Source organism: Ursus americanus, chromosome 19 (assembly GCF_024610735.1).
Source record: "Ursus americanus isolate L20-20 chromosome 19, mUrsAme1.1.p, whole genome shotgun sequence".
NCBI lineage: Eukaryota > Metazoa > Chordata > Mammalia > Carnivora > Ursidae > Ursus > Ursus americanus.
In genome coordinates this window covers 690,274-715,462 of record NC_142145.1, presented here as the reverse complement: position 1 = coordinate 715,462, position 25,189 = coordinate 690,274, and the positions used below count along the sequence as shown (strand labels likewise).

At 58.5% G+C, this 25,189-nt stretch overlaps 1 protein-coding gene across 5 annotated transcripts in view; it reads left to right on the top strand.

Moving 5' to 3' along the window:
- Positions 1-25,189, top strand: part of NFATC1 (nuclear factor of activated T cells 1) — a 103,212-nt gene that overhangs the window by 18,616 nt on the left and 59,407 nt on the right. For all 5 annotated transcript variants that reach the window (XM_045790304.2, XM_045790306.2, XM_045790305.2 and 2 more), the window contains exon 3: positions 9,393-9,552. In XM_045790304.2, coding sequence (XP_045646260.2) covers positions 9,393-9,552 — 160 coding nt within the window. The remainder of the gene's footprint in view (positions 1-9,392; positions 9,553-25,189) is intronic.

Genomic DNA, 25,189 nt, shown 5'->3' with positions numbered 1-25,189 from the left:
GGAGGTGGGGAAGCCGCGTGTGCAGAGGCAGGGAGGCTGGGGAGGGCTGCGTGTGTACTGCTTGCCATGCAAGGACGTGGTGTGAGAGGTCTGAGCTTTGAGCAGCTTTTCAGAGACTTAGACATCCTTACGTCGTGTGCAACTGCTTTCTGGTTTCTCAGAGTTCACAGTTGACGCTTAGAAAAGGTGCTTTGCAGTAAGTCCTGACGTGTTGCCTGGAAGATGAGCCCAAGGACTGCAGCTCCAGCGGTGGGTGGCGGGCAGGAGGCTGGGGAGCTTCTGTTCACCTCTCCGGGGCTTTTCCCAGGATGCGTGTGCAGGATGTGGCCCTTGTTTCTCCTTCTGATGTGATGTTGTGAGTGTCTGTTATTAGCCAGGAAAAGGAGAAAGGAACTCAATACCTCCTGTGTCCCTGGAGGAGGTAAATAATGTGAACTCTGTGGGTCTGTGCTCAGATTTTAAAGTCAAACCACTGAGATCTGAAGCGTGGCTCGTTTCATAGACTAATCTGAGTGCAGGAGTTACTGCTATGAGTCTGCCCGTGTCTGGCCTCGTGCTGCTCGGGGCCGGACTGTGCTCGGGTGTCCTGCATCCCCAGGGGCCTTCATGTGTCCCCAGGACTGAGATTTCCCAAACTGTGAGGTGCCCTGGCTGGGAGGGAGCATCCAGTGACACCCCGTGTCCGTGACCACAGACGAATCAGAGATTTCTGCTCAGACATTTTCCTCCGAGGAAAGTGTGTGTTAGGGGGTCGTTCCCCTCCCCCCCAGCACCAAGTGTGCGCTGCTGCGCGTCTGCCCTGGGGGTTAAGACCGAATCAGGAGACTGGCTGTCCTGGTTCCAGGCTAGACCTTCCATGCAAAGCAGTGGGACTGACTTGCCCATGTTTCTTGGGCTCTTGCTTGGAGCGTGTTTACAAATCATGACAGGTTTGCTTTTGTATAAATTGTTCTGAACCGTTTTCTGGGAGCTGGGGTTTGACTCACAGGATTAGGCTGGTTTTCAATAGAGAAAGCAACTTGCATCAGATCTCCTTTCCGATTCGGATGGTCTGTGCTCTGCATGCCGCCGACACATGGGCTGCGGGGCAGGCGCATTTCTGCGCGAGGACGCTGCCCCAGGAGAGTGCGTGCACGAGTCCTACGTGTCAGGATGCGATTGGCTCAGCACTGCGTGGACCTGGGCATCAGGGCATCTCTGGGCCCCATTTGGCGGGGCACTGACCCCTGCCGGTCCAGGGTGGGGGGAAGGGCTTCTAGTTTCATTGCGAGGAGCTGCTTCTCCTTTGGAACTCAGAACCACACTCGGAGTGAAGAGGCAGGGAATTGCGCACAGCGTTTCTTGCGTGCTTGGTGCCGGGTGGCGGTTTGGCGGTTGTGTGCCTTTACCTGACGATTGTTTCGTAGGCGTGTTGACGTGGACAGTCCTGTTCTTTCTTTGGTGACCAGGCTGCTTGTAGGTTGAAGGGGGCTGTTGCCGGAATCTGATGATTTGTCCCTGGCGCTAGGGTGACTCGGGGCGTGGCCGTGTGCAGGGGATCCTCACGCCACAGGGAAGTGCCTGGTTTTCTCCTGGCGTCACTGTCCACAGTGACCGTGACTGTCTGTGGGGCAGGTTTGCTGTGAAGGGTGCCCTGCTCCCACCTGAGCCCAGAACTCTCCAGGGCTGTCGAGGGGTCAGTACCAGGGCCTGAGAGCCTCGCATGTCCCTCCCCAGAGGCCTGGTCACGGGGCCAAAGAGCTCAGTGCTGCGGGAGGCAGAGTGGGTGCCTCGCGGGTGAGGAGCTCGAGGCCCTGGTTGGAATGGCAGGCCGGCACAGGCCCTGATCCACGCGGTCGCAGAGCCCAGCGTCCTCCAGCGAGCAGTCGGGGCTTTGCCACGGGTCCCCTGTTGGAACTAAGTGGATCGAGTGACCCTTGGTGTTCCCCGTGGGCTGTCCTGGCGCCACTCTGCAGGCAGAAGCAGCCTGGTTGGAGAGTCCGCTTCGCACCTCCTTCGTGCCCCGTCCCACGTGGACTTGGGTTCTGGATGCCTCGGTTTCTGTAAGCAGTTTGTGGCGGGTGTCTGCACAAGGGTGTTGGTGCTCTAGGCGCTCACCCGCGTAGTGACCGACAGGCAGCGCTCGCGCCCAGGAGGACAGTCGGGGCGTGTAGGCATCGGCCCGGGAGTGAGGGCTGGTGGCACAGTGCAGGCCCGCCCCTGTGCCTGCAGTGCTCCTCCCCGAGCGCTCCCACCCGTGCTGTGTCTACACAGAGTCCGAAGGGGCAGCGCGCACAGAGGCGGAACGAGGTACGAATGCAGAGTTCCCTTCTCCTGGGTGAGGGTGGAGCCCCCGCCAGCTTGAGTGGTTCCCTCTTGGTGGTTTTCCCTCTGAGTCTGGATTTCCGGATAAAGCTCCCTCTTTCTGTCTCTCTGAGCCGCCCCGCCCAGTCGAATTGTAGGCACATCGGGCATTTTTAGATCTGTCTGTGTGGTGAGGAGAGGTCTGCGCTTTTCTGGAGGGCAGAGGGCTGGTGGTGGGCTCTGTGCACATGCTGCCCTGAGGCGTGGACGGGAAGCCCACCCCGCCCGCCTGTCTGAATGCGTGGTGGGGAGGCGGGTCTGGGCAGCAGGGCCCTGGAGGCTTGGAGGCGTGTCTTTGCAAGGAGGGGTGCAGAGCAAGGATGCCATGGGGTTCCTGGGAGCTGGAGGAACGCCACTGCCTCCTTGGAGGTCTCCGCGCCCGGGAAGTTCGGCCCCTGAAAGCAAAGGATGCTGGGGGGATCATTGAATCGTCAGTTAAAAACAGTCCCTGTGCGGAGGCCTTGCTGTGCTTACTCCTAAGTTCCCAGTTTGTGGCTGAGCTTGAGTCGTGCTCCTGACTAGACAGACACAGGCCTGGCCGGGCCTCCGGGAGCAGGGGGAGGATGGGTAGGGGGCCTCCCTGGGCCGCCCTGCTGCTGAGCCCGCACACGGGGCACGGTGGCAGGTCAGGGCCAAAGAGGCAGTGTGTCTGTGGACAGGCCTCCTGGAAGGGGTCCTGGGGTCACGGACGGATCACCGGCCGGGGAGGGGGGGGCTGGGGGCTGGGACAGGGGGCAGACAGCTGTAGGGCCTCTCCCTGCTCACTCAGGACCCTGCAGAGGGCAGCCTCCCTGGCCTCCTTGTGCCTTTCCTGCCTCCTCCTGGCTGCCGTCCTTCCTACCGCTGGCCCTGTCCGCAGGTCCTGCGCAGTGTCACCTTTGGCAGTGGAGTGGAGGAGGCAGGCAGAGAGGTGACAGTCCTGAGGGCCCCAGAGTTTCCAGGGCCCCTGGGAGTGAAGTCCTGCACGAGGTCTGTTCCTCACTCTTGTCCCTGCAGACTCTCACTGAAGGGAAAGCTGGCTCCTCCCTCAGGGGCGTTCTGTGGGAAGGTGGGAGGGAGGCCCCCAGAATGGACGGTGGGCCCTGGGGGGAGGACGCGCCCAGGGAGGGGCGCCTGCTCACAGCCCTGGGAACGGCTGGTGGATCCCTGGCCAAGGACTTGTCCTGGGTGGGCCCACCTGTGCCCTCCGGACGGGACTCGGAGCCGGGCTCCAGGAAGGTCGACCTCTCACGTGTGGGAAGAGCTTTCTCAGTCCAGAGCTGGGGTTGGAGGCGGGTGGGCCTGTGCCGCGCTCCTGTGTGGTCCCGGCGCACCCCTGCCCTGCAGCCTCTGTGCCCAGAGCCCCTGTCTAAGGGCCTGAGAACCCCGCGATAACCCCTTTTCAAAATGAGAGGGAAACAAAACAAAGAACGGAGCGGCAGGGAGGCCTTTGGCCGCCGACCCTGAGAAAATGTGTGGTGTTTCTTCGATAATATCGCTTTCCTTCAGTTTTGATTGTCCTTCCTTTGGGCGGGTCTGAGTCCTGCCAAGTTCAGAGTTTACAGCCTCAGCTACTTTAGGAAAATAGGACTCATAAAAGCCTTTACAGCTTTCTTCTGAGCGATAAGTCTGTGTGGGCTTGAAGGCCTGGAAACTTCAGAAGTGAAGGGATTTTACCCAAACCACTGAAGCAAAGGACGCGCCTCAGCTCTGGGCGTCTGCGACAGCAGGAAAGCTTCACCCAAAGGGTGATCCCCAGACTCTTGGAATCAGCTCACCGGGTGCTGTGGCTTGTGTGGAAAATCTGTGGACGTGGCATCCCAGGGAATCCCAGGAGGGCCCTCAGACACTGCAGCTCAAGGCACTTTCCAGATTGGGCGCCTCACCGGGCTGGCGAAGAGCGAGAGAGAAAGCGGAGCCTTGGAAAGTTGACTGTTTTCAGTTTCCCAAGTAACATTCTCTGCTGTAGACATTTAAACCGTAAGTAAATGAAAAGAAGATCAAGCCACGGCAGTGCCCCCCGCCGGCCCAGACGACCGCAGCGGCCGCGGTAGCGCTCCTCACCTCACCCTTGAGAACCGCGCTCTGCCTCCTACTACAGAAGACCGTAGGCGACTCTCAGAACAGGGGCCCCTGACTCAGGCACTCGTCCACTGCCGACCCGAAGGCCGTCCCTCAGCACAGCCCAGATAGCACGTCATCGTACCTACGTATGCGGTGCGTGTCTCTGAAACTGGGGACTTGTTCTTAGAATACTGGGACCATCAGCCATCAGCCCCCCCCCCCGCAGCTGGAGTCCTGCGGTTGCCCCCATGGTGTCGTTTGACATGCTCTTCTGTCCTGGGTATTCCCTGCTTTGCTTTGTTTTCTCAGATTGGTGCTGAATTGGTTTGCCAGATTTTGGCCTTGGGTTTTGGCAAAATGGCGCGTGCGCCTCCCTCGGGAGGCAGACGTCTGGGGTCCCTCTCGGGTGTCAGTGGTCACTGTTGAGAAGGTTTGAATCTTGAGTCCTGCCTTGGCCCTGTTAGCCACAGGTCTCCCAGAGTGCTGGCCGGAGTGGCCGCTGCTCTGTGGGACTGAGATGAGGTCTGAGGTGTTTTGTGAGCCCTGGGGCAGGGCCTGCCACACTTGTCATCAAGGTCATGTTGGTTTTGAGCTCCGGTGCCAACGGTCGCCCCCCGGGCCTCAGCATTTCTCCCAGTGCTCGGTCCCCCGCGTAGAAATGCTGGGGGGAATCTCAGACACCACGTGGAGTTTGGCTCTGTCCACGAGGTGGTCGGGGCAGCAGGGGCCACTGGGCGCCTGTTAGGGGTCAGCATTGGTGTGATGCAAGGAGGGTGTTTTGTGCAGAACGCAGGTGTGTGACGAAGCCTGCAGCCCTCTAGGTGAGGCGCAAGCTGGCGGTCAGCAGTGGCAGATGGGAAGGGCCTCGAGGGGGATGTGGGACAGCCACTACGGGGGCAGCAACCGTAGCCAGGCCGACGGGGGCAGAACTCACCTTGTTCTCTGACTTCGGATCACAGCGTGTAGGTGTCGAGATGCCGTGAGCTAAGCATTTAAAAAAAATCCTTTGCGCTTTTCCTACGTGGAGAGAACACAGAGGTTCAGTAAAAGTTGAAAGGCTTTTCTCGTGGGAAATGGGCGGTGGCAGTGGCTCCGAGAGCAGGGTGATTCAGACTGGGAGTGCGGGGCCTCGCCCACGCACGGAAGAGGCGCTGGGGAGACTGTGACCCGCTTCCCTTGTGCTGTCACACGAGGCGCCCTAGCGCACAGGGCAGTGTCAGCTGGGGCCTGGCACACGGCAGAGCGGGAGCCAGGCCTGTCTCCCACCTGCAGGGCATCAGAACTCCCAGCGGAAGGGGAGGCATGCGGCTGGTGCAGGAGCTTCCCTACCCCCAGGTGGGGGAGTGATGCCGTTGTTCTGGGGTGTAGATAGCAAGCACTCAGCACTGACTCAGAGGGCTGGGAGGTATGGGGCCCACGTGTGGCCCTAGCTTACTGGCCTCCTCTGGGGTGATGACAGTAGTAACGGGCACAGGATTTGAACTTTTGTTTCCCAAACACAAGGATGAGGATTTTTAAAATTAATTAATTTACTTATTCTATTAGTTTTTGAGGGGGAAGGGGAAAACGCAGAGGGAAGAGAGAGAGAGAATCTCAGAGACACTCCATGCTGAGTACGGAGCCGGACTTGGGGCTTGTTCTCACGACTCTGAGATTTCTTGAGCCACCCAGGTGACGCAGGACCGAGCTTTTTAAAAACTTTTTGTTTCGCAAGAATTCCAAATTCACGGAAAGTTGCAGAGAGATCTCCTTCAGCTGCCATCCCCGGCCCTATGAGCCACTGTCAGCACCTGGATCTTGGCGGGCTCTCGGGGAGAACTAGGTATTGGGGTGCTTGGAGTCTCTGCTTAGCACCTTCTTAACCATCCACACTACTGAGCAAGGTCGCATCAGCCGCATCGCCACATTACAAGCAAGAAAACCCCGCCAGAGTTCAAGAAAACCATGTAATTTGCTGGGGGCCGCTCAGGCTCTTGCCTGGAATAGATGCTTCTAGAAGAAAAGGCCAGGAGGGATTCATGCACCGTTGTGGCTGCAGACCTCCCAGAGCCCCCCTGCGCCAGGTCAGGTGGCTGGACCTGGACCCGTTGTCTTTGGGGATGAAATGTGTTGGCTCCTCGGATTAAAAGCAGCTTTGGCTGCTCTGCGTCCCTTCACGGGAGTGTTGTCCTTTGTTGTGTTTTATGAATTTGTACTTCACGTGGAGTTTACACGACCACATCCCACCGCTCGTGAAATCATTACATTTAAAACGCGCATGCTGAACAGGCTGGGAGGGGTGGGTACTGTGTGCTGCAGGAGCCGCGGACGTCGTAAGGACGTGGTAAGGATGCTGACGGCCAGCTGGTGCAGGAGCGGGCTCTCTGTGGGGTGGGGGCTGGGCCTAGAGGCCGGGGGTCCACGTCGTCTTTGGTGAAAGAGATGGATGTGGGGCACTCCGGGGATTTTCACAGGTGGTTTTCAAGTATTACTAATACTTAATGGGTTGTTTTGCACTCAGTGTTAATGTCCGTGAAGATGTGGCATCAGCAAGGTCTTTGGTGGGAAGCGTTGGCAAAGATCGGTGCCTGTCAGACCCGTGCCCGCGAGGTCACCAGGGGCCCCCGAGTGTCTCCAGGCGCCGTGTGGAGATGTGTCTTGGACGGAGGCTGTGAATCTGGGCTAAGGAAATGAGTAGGAAGGCGGCCCGGACCTCACACTGCGACCTTCACCTGTCCGGAGCGGATAGTGGCCACATATGGGAATAAGCCCCAAGCCCAACTGTGGGGCACAAAGCAATGGCGACAAAGCAGGGTGCTGTGATCCAACCATTTTTTAACAATATGCTAAAATGCCAAAAACGTCTTCAATTTTTAAAAAAGCCAGGGTATGCAATCACGTATCTCATTTTGCTACAACATACTCCTTTTCTGTGAGAACGCTCACAGATGCGCGCCCAGCGGTGGACAGGACTTCTCCAGATGATCTTGTGTGTACACGAGCACGCACACATGGACGGCCGTGGACAGTCATGTGTCTGCGGCCCGTGTTCTCCTGACGGCACTCAGTGTGAATCACACCGCCTCGCAGCTGGATGTAGGCTCAGCAGGAAACCCAGGAGCTGGGGCTGAGGCCGGCAGCAGTGTTGGCGGTGGCGCTCCTCGGGGGTCGTGGGGGTCGTGGGGCCCGCGGGCCAGGGCTCTGGGGCATCAGCATCTCTCCGGGCTGGGGCCTCGTCTCTGAGCCGGGGACAGTTGGCCGCTGTGCTGGAGCCGCCAAATGCACGCGGAAGAATCTCAGCCGACAGAGTCGTTTTGATTGTGGCCTATGGCGCTGTGGGGCCCGTGCCGAGTCCAGGCCACGCACACGCTGCGCGCCGACTCTGCCGACGGTCCGCGAGCATGGTATTGCCGTGGGTTTCTTCCTCTGTAACACCCAAGTGCATTGTCCTCTGCCCGAACTGTCTCCGGTTCCCCGTCCTTCCACCCCCTTCCGTTCTCTCTCTCGTTTTACTTTTCTGGGAGGTGGGTGGACCGAAGCGTCTGTGTCTTTTTCTGTTCACGGTGTTAGGTGATCTTTGCAGAGATCGACAGTGTGTGTGAGATCACACAGAACAGCCTGCGCCTGGGGTGCTCTCAGCGGCCGTGCTGTCGGGCGTCCCCACGCCCGGTTTCCGTCTTTCCGGGGGGAGTGACCTGTGGTGCTGTTGCCCTCTCCTGAGGAGCGCTCCCGGAGGGCCTTTTCCTTCTGCCTGGCAGTGTCCCCGGAAGCCGAGCGAGTGGCTGATACCTCGTCTGGGAGATGCCTGTGACCGCCTGTGGTGTTTCCTTTGTCAGGAAGTGTCGTTTGCTCCGTAAGTCGCTTAGAAGCGATGCTGGCATTTCACGCAGACTTTGGCCCATCGTGGGCAGACGTCGTTCCCCCCGTGCACGTGTGTTTGTCCCAGTCTTAATTGGTCACGTCACTGGATCAGTTTCTCTAGAGACCCCTGAGGTTTGTCGACACAGTGAGAAACACGCCAGCAGGACCCTGGGCCTCAGGTTTTATCTCGTTGAAACCAGAATCAAAATGTGCACAGCGGGCAGGAACGCCCAGCGTAGACAGAGGCCGTGGAGCCCTCGGACGCAGGCTCTGGGAGCAGAGAGGCAGCCGCTGGGCCAGACCCTGGTCCTGCGGGGACGTCACGGCCAGCACCTGTGGCCTCTAGCTTCTTATGGCCGACCTTTATCCTTCTGAAGGATGAGACCCAGAGGTGTACTCTGTAGGGAGAGCGGGACCTGGATTCAAGTGGCAGATGGCCTCCTTTTGCAACGTCTCACTTTCATCGTCTGTAAAATGGGGCCGTTACAGCAAACTGCTGTGCTGTGACAGGGCGGCGTGGTTCCTGTGGGCTCTTTGCACAGGATCTGGCCCCTGCCACACACCTTCCTTCCCCTCGCCCGTGCCAAAATGGTAAACCAGTTCACACAAGTGATGTCATGCAGCGCCCGTGGTTTACCTGTGTGCTGTGGTCTTGACTAGAAGCTCGTCGTGTGTCGTGAACGGATGGCGGGACTGAGGGACTGGGCTGGGGTTGCTGTGAACACACCGTGCAGAAGGGGCCAGCTGCGCCCCGACTGTGAAGTCCTGCGCATGGCCGGTCAGTGGGGCGGGGGTGGGCGTGCTCCCGGTTCTCAGGTCAGGCTCTCACCTCGGTGATTTTGGGAAGACCTTCAGTTAGTTCTGGAACCTGTCTTATGAGGGAGGTTAAGTAGTTAATGTCGGCCTCTCACGAAGGAAGGAAAGTATTTTAACGTCATGTGTGGAAGATGTTTCCCTCTTGCTCTGGAACCTCGTCCCGAAGGTCTGACAGGCTGTGGCCGATGGTCACAGTCACATTGGGTTTTCTTGTCCTCACTGACAGGACGTCAGCCGTAAGATGCTAAGCGGTGCAGTGCTCACACTGGCGCTGGCGTGGTGAGCGGGTGCCATGGTCGCTGAGGAGGCGCTTGGCGTCCGCGTCTAACTCCCTGTGTGTTCCCTTTCAGCCCGTCCCTCCCCGCCCTGGACTGGCAGCTGCCATCGCGCTCGGGACCCTATGAGCTGAGGATCGAGGTGCAGCCCAAGCCCCACCACAGAGCCCACTATGAGACGGAGGGGAGCCGGGGGGCTGTGAAGGCGTCGGCCGGAGGACACCCCAGCGTGCAGGTACTGGGGTCTGTCCCCTCGGGGACGCGCCCATGGGCAGAGGCGGAGCCTGGGGCTCATTCGGCTGCGGCAACAGCTGGCTCTACTCCTCCTGTTTTCTCTTAAACTGTCCTCCACGAAACGCTTGTACTCAGCAGCGTGGGCACAGATGGGCATGTTTCTCCTCGATGTGCGTGCTAGCGAGGATGCGGGGGGTGGGGGGGTTGCCATAGCTCTTTCTTCTGCAGCTCAGAGTTAGCCGCCATCACTGACCCAAAGGCTTTGTGTGAAAATGGGAATCCTCCAGCGAGTCCCAAAGACCGCGGGGAGCGGTCCGCGCACCAGGCCGTGGTCGGGAGGCCGGTGCCCCTTGGTGGGGCCTCGGCCTGTGACTCGTGTGTGTGGCTGAGGCCTTGAGGCTGCTCGTCCAGACAGACACCATTTGTCCCCTCGTATTCCCGGGCAGACACGTTTGATTCGGGCAGTGTGGGAAAGCTGGGGAGGCCCTGAGGGTCTGCCTCATGTTCCTGGTGGTGCCGGCAGGCAGTGTGAGTGGTGGGCCGTCTTCTGTGCCTCTTAGGAGATGTGACCCTGGGTGTTATTCCTTTTTAAAGGTGTCTCGGAATAGCAAATTTAAAAGAAATAAATATAATCTTGACATGAAGACGTTTTGTTTTTGAGGAGATAAGTGTTGTCAGAACCACGGAGAGCAGCCCGCATGGCCTGGCAGTGCCTGCTTGCCAGAGCCTCACTCCCGCCTCCTCCCCTCCTCCGCTCGGCCTTGGGTGGCCGTCAGCCTGTATCTCCTAGCAGCGAATCAGGAAGAGCCAATGAAAGGCCCCTTGGCCAATGTTTAGGGGAATTCTGTTTACGTGAAGCTGCCTTGATTTGGATATTTTCAGTGGTTGATTGAAGACTTCCTTCTTTCTAAAAGGCACAGGTTTTCAAGGTGTGGTCCTGTTCTGGGAGTCGCTAGAAATGCAGAACCTCTGGCCCACACAGACCACAGAGCCGGGAGCTCCTGGGTGGGCCCAATGTCTGGTGCCATCGGCTTCCCAACATGGCGTCTGTCCCTTTCCGTGCTTTGGGGTTCCTCCAGCAGGACACAGGAATAGAGGACCTGCTGTGAGGCGCAAGGACGTCAGGGAAGAGACCTCACCTGCAGTCGGGGCTGGGCTGGGGTCTCCTGCCCACGTGTCGGGGTGACTCTGAGTGCTGGTCTCTTACCCCAGACACTGGGAGGGGAATAGGTTCACTTGACTTTCGAGTTGGAACATTCGTCATGGGTGCTCCGGGGGCACCTCGGGAGGCACAACACACGGATCACGCACAAACCCAAAGACGTCACCCTTCACCCCAGGGAGGATGTGAGGGCATGGAGGTTGCCTGCTGTGTGGACATCAGTGGACTTCAGTCAAACATTGCCCGACGAGCTTTGAGCCTCCTGCCCAGCCCGTTGGTGGGACTCTGGGGCGGCCCACGTGGACGGGTTTGCTCTCCTGCCCAGAGCTCCAGACGGTGGGCAGGGCAAGTTTCTCCCCCCGTGGGCCCCAACCCATCATCAGGGGAATGAGGCCAGTCAGAAGTGTGCTCCGCAGGGCACCCGCGTTTTTATTTTATGCCATTTAGATAAACAGAAATCCTGCCAGGGCAGGAGCTCCGGCGAGAAAGGCCCTCTGCCCAGGCGACAATCAGCAGCATGGCACTGGTGGGAAGGTGCGGGGTGATGTTTGTGGCCGTGCGCTTGACGCCAATTAGTACCCACTTGCTTGGCTGCGTGGCTTGTCAGCACACGGCAGCCGGCTGGACGCTTTCAGCTCCCGCCTTCCCGGTGGGTAAAGGTCAAACAATGCCTGCATCAGCCGGGCTCTGTAACTACAGATACTTAACTCTCTTTCCTGCTGCTGCCACACGGAACACAAGTGCGCTATTGCAGACGGGAAGGGTGTTTCAAAGCCGAGGAAATACAGCCGCTCCAGGAGCAGAGAGAATCGGGCCCCAGAGGAGTAATGGCAATGGCCCCATTTCTTGAAATTAGAGCAGCAAGGGGCGGGGGTCCTGCACTGGGGGAGCGGCCTGCAAACATTAACGCCTTTTGTGTTGAAATGCAAAGCACAGGACTCCGCTTCTCTGCTTCTCTGTTCATTCTCAGCTCCTGAAATTGAGGGCTCCCAGGGGATGAGGGAAGGCGGCCTCTACGCCCTGGATCTCAGGGTGTTGGCGCCCGCCTTTGCCGCTCACCCCTCACTGGACCCCCCCCCCCCCGGGGCCTCAGGGTAGTGTTTGGAGAAATTAACAAAACTTGAAATAGTATTTAAAATACCTTGCAGATTATTTCAGATTAAGTGAAGGCACATGGAAGAGGCTCGCTGTGGGTTTAAACGGGATGAACGCCACCCCCCCCACCTTACAAGTGAAATGCAAAAAGTAAATGGTGATCAACGGAACATGTCAGGTGCTGTCAGCACTTTTCAGGGGCGAGAAATTAGTAATTTAGGGTATTCTGATGGATCTGCGGCAGAGTGAATTTATGTCTGTGCAAGTGTGAGGTAAGCAGTTACAAAGGGGGTTTTGGGGGGTTTGTTTTCTTTTTCAGTTGGTGGACCACAAATGGTATAAAAATAGAAATTGTGCACAATTATAAAACAAATGAAAATAGAAAAGTCTCTCAGTTGCTGCGAAAGCACGCTAACCACAAGGTTTTATTTTGTGCTGAGTTATTTTAGCGTATCCTCTGACGTGGGGCTCCAGCACCACGCCCGCTCCTCCCTCTTCAGAAGCCTGGCCACGCTGCAGGCAGTTCCTGGGGGAGCCATGCACCCCACAAGCGTGCTGTGGCCGGTGGGTCCACGGAAAGTGGGCTCTGGTCTGGGACAGACTGTTACTGCTCAGATGAAAGCTGTCACGTGCGCCGGGGAGCCCGATAAAAACACGCTGTCCCCAATCTTGCCGCCGTTTCCCAGACTTCCAATTCTAAGTGTCTCCATCAAACCGAAGTCATTTTCTGCAGAATGGAAGTGTCCCAGCCGGGCCCCAGGAGGAGGACCTTCTCCTCTTCCTGGAGCGTCAGGGACCTCAGAAAGGAGCTGCCCGGCACGCCAGACTGAAGGGCCGGAAGAACCTTCTGCGTTCTCGTGGTCTCGCCCTCGTTTCTGTGTGCGGCCTGCCCAGCGTTGCTCAGCGGGCTGGTGGTGGAGCGGGCCTATAGGACCCCAGCCTGTGTTCGGTTTCTCCTGAGCTCCCGCGTTCATACCTACAGTTGTGAAGGACGACAGCGGCCAGCGCTCCGGGGCCCTCCCAGGAGGCCCACCTTCTACCCCGGTTGTTGTCCCAAGCCCGGGAGGTCAGTCTGCAACCGTCAGGGGGGCTGGCACCTCCATGTGCACAGGAGCAAGGTCTCCCAGGTTCTCGGAGGCCTGGTCCCTGGGTCCTGGGCGAGGTGGGAGGTGACTGTCTGCGTTTGGTCTGGGGAGGGCCTGCCTTGGGGTTCGCCTTTCCAGGGGGTGCGGGAAGGCCGGTCGTCCTCCAGCGTTGCATCTGATAAACCAGAGCCTTGTGCCCGTTGGGCCCCTCACAGGGGCTGCTGGTTTGCCAAAGTCCCGCACTCTGTTAGTCCTGGCTTCCCCGTCTGTTTCTCCACGTCCCCCGGCATCCACCCTCACTGCCCTCCGTGCAGTGCCTGGCACCCAGTCCACAGAGTAGGGTCCTCTATTCCCACCTGCCCTGCAAGGGCCCAAGGAGCGACCCCGGGGATGTCGCTAATCTCTGACCCAGGGCTCAAAGAATGAAGTTCTGTTTACCGAGTTACCAAAATAACTGCTCGATAGCATCTAGCCCACCACACAGGAGGCTAGGTCCGCGTGAATAATTAATAGGTCTCTGAAACAGGAAACCCAGGGAAAGTCTCGTGAAGTTGGAAACACCATTTCAGGTCTGTAATTTGTGCTGTCAGTTCGGCTCCCAGTCAGTGTCGAGGGGCCAGCGAAAACCCCTTCTGGAGATAAAGGAATTGGCTCCGGCGCCTCTGAGGGACGTGGCGACGACCCTGGCATGTGCAGTGGGGGTCCTGGCCTCGGGCACAGGCAGCGGGGGTCCCGGCCTCGGGCGCAGCTAGAGTGTCTCCCTAGGGCTGGCTTCTAGGCCTACCTGGGCCCCCACAGAGCATGGCGAGAACTCGCTGCCACGTAAGGCCTCTGAGAGCGGAAACCCAGGATGGACACAGCAGGGAAGCTGGCAGAGACTCGCCGCTGCCGTGATTCATTTTAGGTGCCCCCCTCCCCGCCCCTGGCACGGACGGGGCTGCAGAGCTGTCGTGTGAACAACAGTTCTGGGTGTTCAGACGTGTGTATCTGCGCTCACATCACGTTCTCTTTCACCCAGAGGCCCGTCCTGTTTCTTACGTTGAGTCGTACTGGGCACCACCTTCTACTCAGGACAGGACTGTTAACCCGGAAAGCCAGGATTTTCACAAAAGGCAGACAGATGGACATTCCCAGCGTCAGTTCTTACCTGAAGGCAAACTTGGGTCGGGCCAGCAGGGTGCGAGCGTCAGGATCCACAGAGCAGCAGCCCAGGCCCCGTGCACGGAGCCGAGACACCGCATGGCGGGAAGGACAGTGTGGGTCTGACCCCAACACAACTGCAGCCGGCCCACGGCCCAGTGTGGCCGACATGCACAGGGCGTGGATTCATGTGTCACGGGGCTGGCCTTCCGTTGCAGCCGTGTCCAGGCAGGGGGTCTGCCGAGCACACACGCCGTAGGCGCCACCTCGTTCTCCGTACCCACCATCTGCTGGGCACGTGGGGGCCGTCTGGCCAAATGCCTGTCTCGCGGCGCCCCTGACACAGGCGGGTCTCAACCGGTGCACCTGCCCAGCACCCCCTGAAATGTGTTGTCAGCTTTTATGACCAGCGAGGGCTTAACCCCCTACAGCAAAGCCAGAGAGGCTCCCCAGAGCCATTGAGACAGACGCTCCACGGCGCATGCCACCGTAAGTGGTGTTGGGTTGACCAGATGTTGTCATCCTGAGGGAATCCGTGGCGTTGTGCTGCCGTCTCTGGACACGTGGCAGAGACACGTGAGCTCAGGCAGGTCCCTAACAGCGATTTTTAAACACCTGTGTGCGTTCTGCTGTTCAGCAAAGCTGGTGGAAGCATGGTTTTGGTTTTCCTTACAGCCCAGACACTCCTTAGGAATAAAGTCCATGAGTTGTGTAGCAGTGGAAGCTGCCCGAAATCCTCCAGCTCAGGACTTCGGCTCCCTTGTTTCAGGCTGCAGAGATTCTAGAATTAAGTCGCCCCGGGCCCAGAACCTGTGCCGGCCGCCCATCACTGTGCCCAGTCTTCTGGTTGTCATAGGCAGGTTCCGGAAACGTCCTTTGAGGGACCGTTTTCCACTTTGAGACAGGTGTCTGCGTGCTCACTGCAGCTGAGCTTCCGAAATATCAGGTCCCGGTGCAGGCGGGATGGGGTTGTCAGGGACACAATGGTGAAAAGTAACCATCTTTAATGTCAAAATAGGGAAATCCACACCCCAGCTGTCCCTCCCTACAGGGGCCGAGCCACAGGTGCCCAGTGCCTGCAGGGCTGGATCTGGTGGGAAATCTCTGCTCTATGTGCTCCGAGGTTGGGCCTCCTTCCTGCTGGCTGGCCCAGCATGTGGTGCCCAGCGGAGCCTGGTCTTTGGCCTATGAGCCGAGCTCTCCCCCTGAGGAGGAAATGCTGGGTGTTGTCTCCCTGGGGTCCCCTGAGCGCAGGCCGGCATGGGGAGAGGTGCAGCCCCTACACAGCCTTCCCTTGCAGACAGGCAGACAGTGGAGTCCGGAGCAGCAGGCAGGCAGCTCCGTGCGTCCTGGCTCCTGCACGCGGGTCCTGGGAGCCGCCTGGCTCCTGCACGCGGGTCCTGGGAGCCGGGATGGGCAGGGGGCAGTGAGTACCCGTGCAGATGCTCGGGCTTTCCTCCGTTGTCCTGCTGTGCCTTCTAAAGGCTGTCCTGTGTTTGAGGGAGAAGTCTCTGGACCGAAGGATGCTTCCTTCCTGAGCGGCTGTTACGTAACTGTCCCTGACCGTTGGCCGCCTGCTCTGGGCCGGTGGGCGCGGTCTGGCCGAGCTGGGCTCCCCCAGGCCCCTGAGCTCGTCCAGGAGAACACTGGGCTCTTGTCTGTGGCAGAGCACTCTGCTCTATGTCAGCACAGATGCCGCTCGCCCCGACCGTGGGCCCAAATGCGCCGAGGCGGGAAGCACAATTGCGCCTTGACCGGCCACACGGGTGGCCGTCCCCTCCGTAGCACTGGGTGTCAGGGGGTGCTGGCCAGGCCGCGGGCCAATGTCCCATCATGTTGCCTGCATGCCACCGCTGTCGGCCTTTGTGCTGGGGCCCTGCCCTCGGTGCCCCTTGGGTCACTGATGGCAAACACCAAGGCCAAGCATGGCTTCTGGAAGGTTCACCTCCAGCCATCTCTCTGTCCACACTTCCTTCTCCTCCTCCTCCTCGCATCGTATTAACAGTTTAACTGACTGGGTGTTGCCCTGCTAGGACTCACAGGGGCTGCCCTGAGGAAGAAGGAGATCAGGGAGCACAGCCTCAGTGGCCTCTGACCGACCCTGAGTGTGGGTCTCTGGGCGGAGGGAGGTCAGTGGAGGTGATGGACACAAACTTTGTCCAACCAGGGCTGCGTGGCAGGCATGCCCCCCTGCCAGCCTACGTACTGTGGACGTGTGTGTGGCGAGCGGGCAGGAGGCATTGGGGGAGTGACCTCTGTAGGGGTACCACCCTGTGGGAGTGGGCGTTCCTGTGTGTCTAGGTCTCCAGAGGGCAGGTCCGCGAACTTCTGGGAGCCCCTGGACGTGCCCCTCGCCGCGAGCCCCTGGACGTCTCCCCCCTGCGAGCCCCTAGACGTCTCCCGCCCCCCGCGAGCCCCTGGACATCTCCCCCACCCCGCGAGCCCCTGGACGTGTCCCCCCCCGTGAGCCCCTGGACATCTCCCCCCCGCAAGCCCCTGGACGTGTCCCCCGTGAGCCCCTGGACGGGTTCCTCCGCGAGCCGCATGCCTCTGCAGAGTCCACACCTGCCGTGTGGGTGGATGGGGCTTTCTTTGAAGTCTGCTGTTTCTCCTCTGTGGCCAGGCTCCTGGGGTTGCTCTGGGTTCTGGAATCACCAAAGGTGTGTTTGTCGCTGTAGTTCAGTGTAATGTTTCCTAATGGTTTCTGGGGCTTTCAGGCACTCCGTTTCTAGATCATTTTTTCCCTCAGCAGAAAGTCGGGGCTTCTCAGCGTGTTTTTAATTAGAAATGCTAAATGTAGTGTTTCCGTGCAAAACATTCTTTGATCCACAGCTAATGTAATTTCTTCTCTCTGGATGCTTCCATGCGTGTCTGTGTGAATCCCATCCCGTCGTCCCCAGAGTGTGGGTGACATCTTTGGGTCTCCTGCACCCGGTCACGTCTAGCTCCAAAGTGGGCACGTCTGAAGTATGAACCGTCCCGTCCGCAGGGTCAGCCCACAGGGGTCGGGGCTGGGTGGCCAACGGGGGTGGTGCTGGGTGCTTTGCTCTGGCTGTGGGACGAGACACCTGTGTGCTAGCGGGCAGCAGGTCCAAGTGCACGTTGCTAGCAGGGAACTGTCCCGCTGTAGCGACGGTGTGCACCGAGCTTCCCTTCGCCTGCGGCCAAATGCCCTCCGCGAAAGCCCTGTGGTGCTCCTACGGCACGGCTGTTCCAGCAGCGGGGATTCTGCCCATTTCCTTGTGCTCAGGGGCAGGTCACAGGCTGCACAGGAACCACTCAGCGGAAAAGCTCAAGGCGACCTGCTTGAAAGTGGAAACAAGCCTTGGACCGGAACCTTCCCTCTCCCGGCGTCCGGATCCGTCGCTGATTCACAGACACGCGCCAGTCAAGTGGCAGAGGCTGCAAAGCGAGCAGAGCTCACACGCTGACCGCACTCTCGTACCTTCGTCTGACCGGTGTATGCAAGCCGTCCCATCTGCCGTCCTGCTCTCCTCGTCCGCAGGGGCAGGTCTGAGGTCTTGGTGAAGAGGACAAGCCGGGCGGTGAGCGGCGGGCTGTCCCGGCTCCTGCGTGCGGCGTGCGCCTGGCACCCCAGACCCCCTGGAAATGTGAAATGTCACGTCCTGGGCGGTGGCAAGTTTGCTTTGCCAGGGCCGGAGAAGAAGGCAGATCTGGCTCTTAGAGCCCAGGGGTCGTGTGTTCAGGTCACTCTACAGGCAGGGCGTCTGTAGGGCTAAGTTGTGGGCGAGGATGGGGTCTCCGTTTCCCTCAGTCAAGACCAGGAACCTGGTTAGCTACGGCCTCACAACCGCAGAGCCGCCAGACTCTGCCCAGCTTTTCCTCTCAGAACACAAGGACCTTCCTCCCGGAGACGATGTCCCGACCTGGGATGCGGGGGGTCAGCCAGGAGATGTGTGACTCCAGCCCCACCTGCAGCCTCCGCGACACGGCACGTCCACCAATGAGAGCAGACATGGCACACACGCCGAAGGCTGCTTCAGACACCGCCTTCCTGCGTCTGTGCGTCCGGCCAGCACCCCCGAGCACTGGAGACAGGAGCGGGCGAAGCGGAGGGACGGTCGAGCTCTGAGCCTCTTGGTCGCCTCTGTTTCCTCCGTGTTTTGTTTGAGATGTGATCCCACTGTCGCGTGAAATAAAATACAGGGACACTTTGAGTGAACAGTTGATTATTAAAGTCCTTGAAAAGTTTCAAATCTGTTGTTAACCGTAACTGTCCTGTTAGCGGAAGTGAGTCTGAGCCCAGAGGCCGACCGCTGTCCCCGTGCCACTCGTGGGCGGTGGCCAGTGGTCCTGAGGGGGCACAGTCTCCGGCATCTGTGCTCTCCAAATACTTACACGGCAGACTCATTAACCAAGACCCTCATTTCTTATTTTTTACTGTTTCAGAAAGATAGAAAAATTCTATATGCCAAAGTGCAAGAAACTCTAGAAATTAGCTCGTTTTCCTGGAAGGAACAGCGTGCAGCCCCTTAGAACCCTTCTGTTGTGTGCGACCAAGCACAGTGTGAACCCATCCCCAGAAGGCGTGTGTGCTGCCTAAATCAGAATGAACCTGGTGCAGGACCTTCCTCGCATTGTTCGTTCCCAGGAGGAATTCTTAAATTCTCTCCCAGGAGAGTGTAAGTGAGCCCGTGTAAACTGAGTGTTGCTGCTGGCTGTAGCGCACACATGTGCACATGCATGCACACACACAGGCGTGCATGCACACGCACACATAGAGACATGCGAGTGTGCACATGCCTGAGCCTGTGTACTTGGTGTGTGCGTGCATGCATGTGTGTGGAGGGAGAGACTTCACCCCCCTGGCTCCCTCCTGTGGCACAGGATACGGGGCATCCATTCCTAGGTCCTTTATCTCCAGGTTGCACGGATCCCTTCTGAAGGGTACACCTGGGCACCCAGAGAAGGTGCTGGGAAGGGCTTATGGATTTTAGAGCCTGGAGCCATAAGGAGCTCTGTCTGTGGGTCTGTGAGCTGCTTTCCCCACTGTGGACACTTAGCCTTTACTCCACGTGTCCAGTCTTTGCAGAGTGTGGCCATGAGAACCGTGTGCTTAGCCTTAAGTGATACCGTCGGTCTCCCCATCCATACTCTCCCATGGAGGGGTCTGCTGACCACACCCCAAATCAGATCTCACAGCCAGGCACCGCTGGGATGGACGCCCTGGACGCGGCCTGAGAAGAGAGGGGACGGAGACAGACCGAGATCGAAGCCTTTGAAGCCATGGGGCCTAGGGCAGTTGGCCCTGCCGCTGCAGTCTGTCAGAGAGGCTTTGGACTCGGGACAGACTCTGGACCCGTCCTGAGGTCCCCCACTCCTGCTTTTGTCATGCATGAGGCCGTCCTTTGTCCTCCTCCAATGGCACAGCTGCTGTCATGGAGACTGTTGGACTCGCCCATTACTGCCGTCTGATGTTCTGGTGAGAGCGACACCTCTCCATCTTCTGTCTTCCTCAGAAGTGAGCTAGAACCCGCTCTGTGACTCTCGGTCATTCAGACATAGCTACGGTCAGCCGAGGGGCCGGCACCTGCCTCGTGGGAATGCTCGTCTTCGAGAGAAGGGAGGGGCCCAGGTATGGGATAGACACCCTGCTGGTCACGCCTGGCCAGGACTCGGCTGGCTGCCTGCACACAGGACCAGTCCGAGCAGGTTAGCTGCACAGATGGACCACGGATGTGTGGACGGCTGTCACAGGAAACAGACTCTGCAGACATTCCTGCCTCGGAGAAGCTGGGGCTCGTGGGGACAATGTGCTGTGTGTGCCCCACTCAGGGCCGTCTGTGAGCAGCGGCTCCCAGAACCCAGCGGAACCTACGGGGCACACGGTCCTCCCACGACTGAATCTCCCTTCGCTTTTCCTGAGAAGACAGCACGACACCGACGTTCACATTAGAAAACAAGCCTGTTTCACCGGCTCTCCTTCCGTCCATGGGCTCTTTTACAGCAAAGACTTCATGTTTTAAGTTCGCTGGTTCAAAATGGGTGAATTTTCTGCCACAGAAAATGATCCCTCAGTGGAGCTGTTGAAATGACTTGGCGTGGTGTTGCCTGTGGGGCCCCGGATCTCTGCTCCACGGACACTGTCGGGATTTCCTGCAGGTGTTTTGGGGGTGAGACCTGCAGCTGGTGACTGCAGCCTCTGCAGGACAGTCTCCTCAGCCTGCCTGGTTCCCCCAGTGCCCGCTTGGCCAGGAGCCCCTTCTGGGCCACAGGCCACGTGCTAGCAGCCCCCTTTACGTGCATCCCGGGAGACGCACACCTGCACCTATGTCCACACACACACTTCGTCCGTATCTGCACTCACACACTGCACACAGGCACTCGCTTCTGCATGTGCACGCTTGTGCACATGCACACCCACAGGCCTGCATACACAACACGGCCAGCCTCTCGGGGTCGATCCTGAGTGTCTTTACCTGGTGACATCGTCACGAAGCTGGGGGCCCCCACACACTCATGTCTCAGCAGACGGAGCTCATACCTGCCGTGAAGGCTCTGCCCACGCTGTCTTTGGCAGGTGCCTGGGGGCATGGCCAGCGAAGGCCGGCGTGGACCTGTCACGTGTGTGTTCTCAGATGGATCAGGGTCTCTGACCGCCGGCTCCGTGTGCTCTTGGTCCTGGCTTTCTCATTTCCCAGTCCCGTTAACAAGGTCTCCAGGGCAGCAGGTCGGTGTCTTTGCCGCGTGGTGTGTGTTTGTGCACTGTGGTATCACAGGCATGGGTCGGCGTGACGGCTGATCCCTGGGCCCCGTCCCACGTGGACACCAGCCCCAATGCTGCCACTGTGGCGTGGTCACCTCCCATGTCAGGGGACCGTGCGACTTCCCTTCTCGTTATTGAGGGAGCGCGTGTGGATGCAGGAAACGCTTCTGGGGGCGGAACCCCTGGTGGCAGCAGGCGCGGCTTCCCTGCCCGCCCTGGGTGAGGATTCAGGACTTCCCGTCACAGCAGCGCTCGCACTGCATAGGGTTGTAAGTCACTGTGGTCGCCGCAGGTTTGGGGGTAAAAAGGGAATCCTGTCGTGGAGCTGGGCTTCCGTCTCCACATGGCTTGTTTGGGCCTCGTGTGAAGACGCGGATTTCACACGGGGGTGAAACGTGTAATTTCCCTTTGAACGATGGCTGTGCCTGAGCCGACCCAAACAACCAGCCGAGAGGTGGGCAGTGTACCTCAGCTGGCCATGTCCCCATGACCCAGCCGCGCGGGCGCCCGAGGCACTGCTCAAAAGGACTTGCCCCAGTTGTCAGTCGCCTGTCACCTGCCCCGTAAGTGCTGAGGTCAGCACAGGAGCTAAAAACACACATCTTTACGTGTGGAAAACTTAGCAGCTCTTACACCTTGAAAACGGAATAATACATTTTGTTTAGGTGAAGCAAAGAGAGTTCGTTGTTATGACAGATAATTTTATAAATATTGTTTTGACAGACACCAAACGTGCCAGAGGCAGAAAGCCCGTGCAGGGGAGCATGTGAAGTATTCAAATGATTTTCCTGAAAATGAACTTCGTGTTTTAAATAATAGATGTTTATCTCCCAGGATAAACCTTAAATATTCCCATTTTCACTGAAATGGCATGTTTTTAAAAGGACGAAGTTATACCCACAATCCGCCGTGTTCTGCACGCTACCAGAGAGGCGCCACTGTGCGGTCCCGGGGGACGTGCAGACTGTCATTTCCAAGTCGTGTGACTGCCGCGGGGCCTGCGGGTTGAGCCTGCGGGGCTGCCTCCTCACCCGTGGAACACACCTTAGCCACACGAGAAACCGCTTTGGCCAAAGACTCATTTACGTCTGATTGTGTTAAGTGTCACAGGACAAAGCCGTTAGTGGAAAAAATTGTCCCTTTATCAGGCTCTGATTTCACTTTTACATTTTCTGTTATAAAAATGTAGATTTGAGGGGCGCCTGGGTGGCACAGTCATTAAGGTCTGCCTTCGGCTCAGGGTGTGATCCCGGCGTTCTGGGATCTAGCCCCACATCAGGCTCCTCCGCTATGAGCCTGCTTCTTCCTCTCCCACTCCCCCTGCTTGTGTTCCCTCTCTGTCTCTGTCAAATAAATAAATAAATAATCTTTTTAAAAAAAATGTAGATTTGAGTCCAGCACGGCGGAAAGGTCTCTTAGCTCGTTAAATTAAGAAAGGACTGAAGCACCCTCTCCAGCAAGGATGCGGGAAGTCAAGCGGGCCGGACAGGCGGGTCTGGGCCCCGACTCTGACCCAGCACCGTTCATGTGGGCACACTCGTGTGTTCACATGGGAAGGAAGCTTTTCAGCTGGGAAAGCAGAGGCATTTCGTTTCTGTAGGATTAAAGCAACATCAGCAAGAACTGCGTCGAGACGGCTGTCGTGTGCAGGCTCTCTTTTGTGGCCTTGGTGGAGGTCCTCGTGTTCATGGGGTCACAGGACAGCAAATCCATGGCAGGGCTGAGAGAAGCCGTCTCGTGGCCTCTCCCACATGCCGACCACATGGCTGCAGCATCTCCAGGCCCTCTGCAGAGGCTCAGGCAGGCGTTAGCTCTAGGCTCTGCTCCCTGCCCATGTGCACACGCCTGTCGGACACGTGTGGAGTGTGGGTCAGACACCTGTGGATCTGATGGAAGTGCAATCGTTTGAATATGAAAAAACGACTTTGACGATGACCACGTCTCTGGATGCGTGGGACCCTGTCACAGGCAGAAGACGATGAAAACAGCCTGCCCAATGCCTGTGTCTCTTTCCCGACTTCCCGACCAAGCACAGCGCTCTGCACTGTGTCTGGAAAGCCCTGATGTGTGTGCGCGTGTGCACATGCCTGTGGGTTCTGTGTGTGCGTGCATACATGTTGTGCATGTTGCATTTTGAGTGTGAGCGCACAGGTGTGTGCTGTGTGTGCATGTGGGGTCTGAGTGTGTGTGCATGTGCGTGTTGCATGAGTGAGTGCACAGGTGTGTGCCGTGTGTGTGTGTGCATGTAGGTGTGTGTGCATGTGCGTGTGGTGTGCGTGTTGCATGACTGAATGCGAGCACACAGGTGTGTGCTGTGTGTGCGTGTGGGTGGGGTGTGAGTGTGTGCATGTGCGTGCGGTGTGCATGTTGCATGATTGAATGCGAGCACACAGGTGTGCGCTGTGTGTGCATGTGGGTGGGGTCTGAGTGTGTGTGCATGTGCGTGCGGTGTGCGTGTCGCATGATTGAATGTGAGTGCACAGGTGTGTGCTGTGTGTGCATGTGTGCACGTGGGGTGTGTGTGTGTGCGCGTGTTGCATGATTGGGTGTGAGCACACAGGTGTGTGGGTGTGGGCGGGACACTTGGGAACACTGCTCTGCTCCCCGTCCATGCACACCCTCCTGCATGGAGCACCTCTGTCTCCCGGAGATTCCCCAGGTGGTGTTCAGAGTCTCTTGTGCCCCAGCTGTGACGCAGAGCACACGGGGTGCCCTGGCCCTCAGCCTCACCCAGTGGCCTCTCACACCAGCGTCTGGTACTCTTCTGCTGTGGTGGGTGGCAGGCCGGGCCCTGGCATTCAGGTTGCTGACTGTGCAAATCTGCCTCCTGAACAATCATTGTGCGGATCCTCTTCTGAGAACTCCAACTTATAAGTGACTTATCTTCTAAGTAAGTCAAAACAGTAAGTAAATGAGTCTTTTGTCAGCGTGGTTTTGACTGACAGCTCACTGCTGATTTGAGCAGCAGGTAGTTGCTCTTCCAGGTTAATAGATTCTCGGGTTGGATCTCCATTCTCAGTCCTCGGTACGGCATTGCAGACATTCGTGTTGAAGATCTAAGTCGGGTTGAGGACGAAGACATTCACGTACTTGGAGCAGATGTCGTGGTGCCTGAAGCTGGTGATGGAAACAGCAGCTGGCTCTCACCAACCTCCAAGTGGCACGGCCCGGTGTGCGGCTGTGTCCTCATCCCTAGGCTGGGGCACCCCGGGGAGGCTTGGGCTGTCACCCCACGTGGAAAACGATGTGCGTGCACTTTGCACATGGACACCTGCATTCTCCAGGAAATGAAATGTTTGCTGCCCGATGCGGGGGAAGAGCTTACCTTCCTACCTCCTCACGGCAGCTGACGAATGTGCACCTTTGATCCCAGACCTAGAGCAGCTTCCTTCGAGGGCGGGGGACATGCGAGGGGTGCAGACAGGAGCCTTTAGACGTGAGCGTGCGGCCAGCGGGCCTTTCATGTTCCAATGGCTTCTCGCTGGCCAGCACCTGGTATGCGGAAGAGGCGATGGCAGTGGTCGTGCACGGCCGGCCTGCATCGCTCCGGAAGCCGCGGCTGCGCCTGGAAAGCCTGCGGAGACCAGCCCCACAGCCCCCACAGGTGTTCGTGTCTGTTTCTGAAGTTTGTTGTTCTCAAGTTGGGACAGTAACATGAGTTTAAAAACCTGCACACAGCAGGCTGGAATCACGCGTGCGCCAAGGTACATGCACAGAGCCTACGGGGGCTTCTAAGCGCCACCTCCACGGCCCTCCCACCTGCGGAGAAATCGCCCTTCTGTGTTCACACCAGAGTTCTGTCTCTCCACATGACACCCCGTTTGCGGCCTTCACCTCGTCCCCTCCTGGCTGCCGCACTCCCAGGAATGCCCTCCGTCTGTTCCCGTTGGCATTTGCTGTCTGTGCTTGGCCCGCCGAGGGCACGGCGGCCGCCAGTCCCGCCCCCGCCCCCGCCCCCGTGTCCGGGCCTGTGCCGCCGGGCAGGTCCTTGTGACCCTCAGGGTGGCCTCCTCACGGCACAGAGACAGAGCCTGGGTGTCAGCGCGGGTGCCCTCGCGCCCTCACCCCTCCTGGCCCCACCACCTGCACCTCGTGTGCTGGCACCACAGCAGTGTGCTCGGGGTGTTCACTGGGCGTCTGGCTCTCACGTCTGGGCCCTGCGGGTGGGGTGGCGAGGATGTATGTCTGCACCGCGGGGCTGTCCTTCCATAGGTTCTCGGAGAGCCCCACCTCAGAGGCCTGCGGGGCCAGGGTCCTGGCCGCTGGCTGTCTCACTGCCATGGGGAGGCGGCCCTGGCCTCTGTGCTTATCTGGAAGCACTGGTAGCATTCCCTTACGCCTGTCACCGCAACGCAGTATCACTAGGCACACTGGACGGTGGTGTGAGAGTGACTGCCTGTTGTCAAGGAAAGTGAGCGCGAAAATGAAA